Genomic DNA, 6,000 nt, shown 5'->3' on the forward strand with positions numbered 1-6,000 from the left:
TTCATCCTTACGGTAAGCTAATAAATGGACATTTTGATTTACTAGCATAAATTGGTACTCAGGAGGTTAATCACTCTGAATTTATAAATCGATTTCATAAACTTGCAAAGATGGAATGATCCTTGATCAGAGATAACCCCACCAACATAAAAGTTTAACCTGAGGTTCAATCTAAGCAGCAAGTCTTTCTCTATGATACCCGTTTAGCTAAAATACATATATTCTAATTACATTAAATATTAATGGATTTTTGCATCTAATAAAGGAATCTAAATATTTTTTGCTTTTCACTATAGATACGAACCTAAAACAATCCCACATTATCTATAGTCAACCTGTTTAAAAGGAGACAAATCACCTCCCAATGTCATTCTTCAATTAGCTTTGGATACGACCAAATCTGATGAAGATGCAAAATCTGAAAACATACCAAAATGTATCACTGCTTTAATGAAGAGTTGGCACCTTCTAATGGTGTGTACCTACATACATGTCTCTAGATTGTGAAGATAATATTAACTGATAAGAACTTAGAAAGTCTGTGATTAGGGCATTATACAAAACAGAAACTAAGTAAGAGAGCATGAGACCATGAGATGAGCTGGAGGAAGACAATCTGATAGAAGAGACTAGAGATGCTAACTTCGGAGACTGGCAGTTGACTTCCATCACTTTGCTTTTAGACTGAAGATATCAACTATAAACTTATTGGTGAAAAGTACACCATAAGTCATTTTTAAAATGCTAAATCAAAACCTGAAATATAATTTTATGTGCTTTTGCTTGTCTCAAATAATAAACAAGTTACCTGAAAAGTCATTCTAGCCTATATGGTATACAAACGCATGGATTAACATATATAAATCCACAACTAACAGCCCTGATAATTGTAAAGTAAACGGCTTGTGTATAGTGGGAGAGTAAGCTTAAATTCAAGAACTTATTTTAACATAATAACAAGGCATTCAACCTACTTTAATGGTAACTTTGACTGATATCATGACAAGATGAGTACATTCTTCTGTCCAATTGTTTACAGTAAGTCCTCCAAGTTGCAATATAGCTTGATTTAAAGCAGTTTTCCCAGAAGCATCTAAACAAGAAGAGCATGCAACCAAAGCCTCATATTCTACTCTGTAAATGAGAATAAGTTACATAAAGTTGTATTATCATAGCTCCAGAAAGGGCAACGTATAGTACTGTAAACTTTAAGCTCATGTCACATTGTGTTATTTTAACTTTTACATGTTATTAAACTTCCTAATTTATTAAATTATCACTTCCTAAGTCTTAAGTTGCACTTAGGAAAAACAATGATCAAAGTTAACATTATGCTTTCATTGATGTGGAATCAAACAAACGTAGCTCCCATTAAGGTCCTCGGAGACCAATCACACTCTTATTCACCCTTGGCACTACCTATGATTGGCAAAGCGCACTAACCACACATGATGCAAAGTTCACTAACATGCTAAGAAAGAACTAAATTAGACGGTTTTCAATTTATTATCTATAAATAACGTGTCCTTTAAAATTTGAGTAGTGCAAAGCAAAGCCATCCATTTTTAGTATCAATTAAAAAAATCCTTACCTGAATTTACTTTCAAACACTCCAAAAGTAACTCTGTCCCCGGTCTTCAAAGCTTGGGAAAAGCCATTCTGCATTTTTTCCTCATTAACAAAGGTACCATACTTAGAATTATCTTTTATTGTCAATATAGGAATTTCATCTGTTTCACTCTGGGGGAAAAAAAAATCAATACCTAATTTAAAGTCTTTTACCGCTCAGTAAATATAATTCTCAGGGGGGAAAGGTTTCAAAATAAAACTGGTAACTTTTGAATAGGTAATTGATAGATGGCTAACTTCCTAACACATTAGGCAATAGTTATTGTTTTGGTTACCTGCATAGAATCATCACTCAGCTAGAAATTAATGGCAAATGTCTTAATTCCAGGATCACCCCTCTTAGAACATGCATTTTTGTAAGTCAGTGGAGATTTTTCTGACCCCTGAATTTCACACATTTGACAATTCCTTGTTTTTGTATAGTCTGTTTCACACACGACAGCTTCGTTCCTAAGGGTTTTTTTTTTTTTTTACATTATCAAAATAACATAGTAAAAAATGGTCCAATGAGAAAAGGGTAGAGTCTCTAACCTGCAGTAATAATTTTATTTTCCCTTTAGGAATTTTAACAATAATCTTCTTCTATACCTAAAAGAATACAGACACAAAACCTAAATATTACTGAACAGATACAGCATTTGATATATAGTCTTTGCTCAAGATAATGGCTTTTCTTCTTCTTATCACCAGCATTATCATGAGCGCATATATATATATATATATATATATATATACATGTATATATTTATATATGTTACTTTCAACACCCAGAGTTGTAATTAAAACAACTAACCAAATAAAACAAACTGAAAGCCATTCAGAGGAGCTATGGGACATAAGCAACAGCTGTTTTTCCTAATAAAACCAACCAAATTCCCACTGTGAAAACCTACATTATATGGGAAATGCCTATCTTCACATGGCTTACAAACTCTTTAAAACAGGAGTTCTGACTTCGGCTCAGATCTCGTGGTTTGTGAGTTTGAGCCCCGTGGACCCTGGAGCCTGCTTCGGATTCTGGGTCTCCTTTCTCTGTCCCTCCCCAACTAGTTCTCATTCTGTCTGTCTCTTTCAAAAATAAACATATAAAAAAAAAAATTTTTTTTATATGTTTATTTATTTTTGAGAGAGAGAGACAGAGCATGAACGGGGGAGGAGCAGAGAGAGAGACAGAGAGGGAGACACAGAATTCGAAGCAGGCTCCAGGCTCTGAGCTGTCAGCACAGAGCCCGATGCGGGGCTCAAACTCACGGACCGTGAGATCATGACCTGAGCCGAAGTCGGGTGCTTAACCGACTGAGCCACCCAGGCGCCCCCCACCAAAAAATTTTAAATAAAGCAGGAGTGTGACAGTCTGTCACTGCCTCACTGCCAGGCTTGGCACATTGATGGACACACAGTAAACGCGTAATGTTCATCAAGTAAGTATAAATGTGTTCTACTTCCTTTGACTTTCTAAATTACTACAACGGAGTAAAACATGGGAACAGAAACTTCAAATATCAAACTAAACGAGTATCATTTTTACAACTACCAAAATGTTAAGTATTTAACATTTAAAGAACACCTTTATGAAATTAAAAATCCTACAAACTCTCTCACATACCCACCAAAGTAATCCTGTAATTTCAACTCCCTTACTATATAAACTAGTGAACATACCGGCATGGTTACTGAAAAGTTAGCAGTTAACACAGCATGATTTCGACTGATTGACTGATCCCCTTCAATTAGAATGCCACAGTTTTTCCTTCCAACAACGTATTCAACACCAGTCAACAGTCTGAATGGTTCTATTAAAAAAAAAAAAAAAAGTAAATGTATAGACACACATCCAGATACACATATATATGCAGGCAAATACTTCAATATTCTTATTTTACTATTTAAATGTTAATAATCAACTTTATATAAATCAAACTTGGGTTTTCTGGTAAAGTCTCACTGAAGAATGCAAAAGATTAGATAAATGGAAAACTCTAGAATTTTCTAAAGAGAAAACAATATTGAGCAGTGTCAATGCTTGCCCAAATTAACTTACACATTTCATTCATTACCCAACAAAAATCCCAATACTACGTCTGGAACCTGATAAATAGATTCAAAAATCCACTGGGAAATAAATGTAAAAAACTGTCAAGAAAAATATGAATATTACAGAACCTCCCCTACCAGATGGTAAGCTATGTCATAAAGCTATAGTAATTAAAATGTATGGTATCAGGAAGAAACAACATAGATCAATGCAAAATTCAGCCCTGATTTAAGTGTGTATTTGGGGGGAATTTTGTTTTTACGTTAAAGATAGCATTTCAAACAAGCGGGAAAATGTTATTTGTTTTGTTTTGTTTTGTTAATGTTGCAATCACAAATTATGGGTTGCAACAGCATTTTGTTGGAAGCTAGTAAAGTTTTTGTATGGGAACCCAGGAGTCCATCACCTGAGTGGTAGGGTAATTAGGGCGGATAAACTCGCCTAAAAGTCAAGAAGAATGCTGGCCAATGATGATAGAGGCATTTTTGTACTGCTACCTACCTTGGCTACAGGAACTCTGAGAGCCAGCCACAGGGCACGGCTGTTCTTGGAAAGCAACTGAATCGTACTCGCCCACCAACAGCTTACGTTCTACCTCAGCACTGCTCCAAGTCCACGGTGATGCCTTCATCTTTAGTCTTTATAGTACTTACTTTCCTAACCATTCGTTTTGGCCTTCTTCACACACTGTCAGTAAACTGAGGTAGGTCTTTGGCCCATCATAATGTTGCCTAAGGGCGACACCTAATCATAGGCTACAGCCGCTTAACAAGGACTCGGACACACCAGGCAACCAATTAACGGGACATAACCACCTGCCATGGCTGAAAATACACGGCAGAAAAAAAAATCTACTTTGTCAGTTCTGATGACAAAAAGGGCTCTAAAACAAAACTGAAATTACGCTTTCCTGTGGTTCCACTTATCCGAGTCATGGCCGGTTTTTCGCAAGATTGAACAATGCGCTCGAGACAAAGTCATCTGTTGCCATCACGCGGTCTAGCCTGCGTTAACTTCATTCTCGTGTTTCGCCAAAAGCTCGAAACACTAGAGGACGCAACAAGTGGCCGGCCAAGGCTCAATTCGGCAGGGCCTGCAAGGCGGGTCAGAGCCGGTCCCAACCCCCGACCACTAGACGGTAGGCCGGGTGAGGGACGCCAACGCCACTGACAGCCCCTGAGCCCCACGCCCCCTCCACCGCGCACGCAAAAGCGCGTTCAAAAGCACCGCGCTGCCCGGGAAGACACCGCGGTCCCCACACCCCGTTTCCGCAGCCTCCCGGGGCGGGAACGAAGGCGGCGCCGCAAGGCGGGGAGCAGGCCAAGAAGAACCGGAAGCATCGCTCCTCGGGGTCCCTCTCCCCACGGCAACTGCTCCCGGGAAAACAGTCCCGGGGGAATCTCCCTTCCGCCCTTACCTCGGGCCGGGCCCGCCACGGGGACCAGCTTCCACATGGGTCCGGGTCTTCTGGGGGGGGGGGGGGGAATGGACGACGTGCGGAAGCGTAACAGCAGCTGACCGACGTGCGCGGCCACAGCTCCCGCAAACGGCGTGGACTCCTGGACGTGCGCGCTCCCGGGAGCCGGTCCGCCTAGGAAGAGGAGGGATAACCAGGAGTGCGACGTGGGCTGCTAGTCGCCACCTGGTGGTGAAGGGATTGAACAGCGCAATCTGTATCGAAATGTGCTGTATTAGGTTACGAAGTATGGATCCCATTGTAAATAAGATTATCTAACCTTTTGTGATTGTGAATGGAAATAATTTTAAAAATTAGCTACAAAGCAACCTTGACATAGTAACCAATCATGTAATTTCATGCATTTGCGATTTCTTAGATTGCAGTCATTCCTTTGTATGGATCCAAACGATGATGATAATTATAATGAAGATAAAGATTTTACCCCGCGTCAACTCATTATTTTTGCCCTTAATCAACTTCTCCTAACTTCCAAGCCTTAATCAACTTCTCCTAACTTCTCTACTTCACAACATTACCCTTCCATCTAATCAGGAGCTAAACATTGGGGAGTCTATGCTTCCTTTTCATTTCTACTTGAACCAAACTGGTCCAAGCTCTTCTCTTAATACTCCAGTAGCCCCCTAATTCTTCACCACCCATCTCCTGCATAAATCCATTCTATATCTTGTACACTACAAAATAAACATCCTAAAGCACGCTTGGGATCATATAATTTCTGGTTTTCTAAAGCATTTGTAATGAGAAGGAAAAAAATGTTACTTTAAGAGGCTGGTTTATCAATCTCCATTATAAACACAGATGCAAAAATCATAAACACAAAATTAGCAAATTTAACCAGGTGGTATATAAAAAGGAT

At 39.2% G+C, this 6,000-nt stretch overlaps 1 protein-coding gene across 5 annotated transcripts in view; it reads right to left on the reverse strand.

The window, feature by feature from the left end:
* The window catches only part of NBN (nibrin), a 52,903-nt gene extending 47,682 nt beyond the window's left edge, over window positions 1–5,221 (reverse strand). For 2 of the 5 annotated variants that reach the window (XM_040493934.1, XM_040493937.1), the window contains exons 1-4: window positions 4,166–4,769; window positions 3,292–3,422; window positions 1,592–1,740; window positions 975–1,134 (exon numbers count right to left, since the gene is read on the reverse strand). In XM_040493934.1, the coding sequence (XP_040349868.1) occupies window positions 975–1,134; window positions 1,592–1,740; window positions 3,292–3,422; window positions 4,166–4,295 (570 nt within the window). In that variant the 5' untranslated portion in view covers window positions 4,296–4,769. Of the gene's footprint in view, window positions 1–974; window positions 1,135–1,591; window positions 1,741–3,291; window positions 3,423–4,165; window positions 4,770–5,081 lie in introns of those variants that run through there. The other 3 variants (XM_040493936.1, XM_040493932.1, XM_040493933.1) reach the window with 2 other exon arrangements.
* Window positions 5,222–6,000: the final 779 nt, after the last annotated feature.

The sequence above is a fragment of the Herpailurus yagouaroundi genome, unplaced genomic scaffold (assembly GCF_014898765.1).
Source record: "Herpailurus yagouaroundi ecotype Mexico unplaced genomic scaffold, PumYag 186, whole genome shotgun sequence".
Lineage (NCBI taxonomy): Eukaryota > Metazoa > Chordata > Mammalia > Carnivora > Felidae > Herpailurus > Herpailurus yagouaroundi.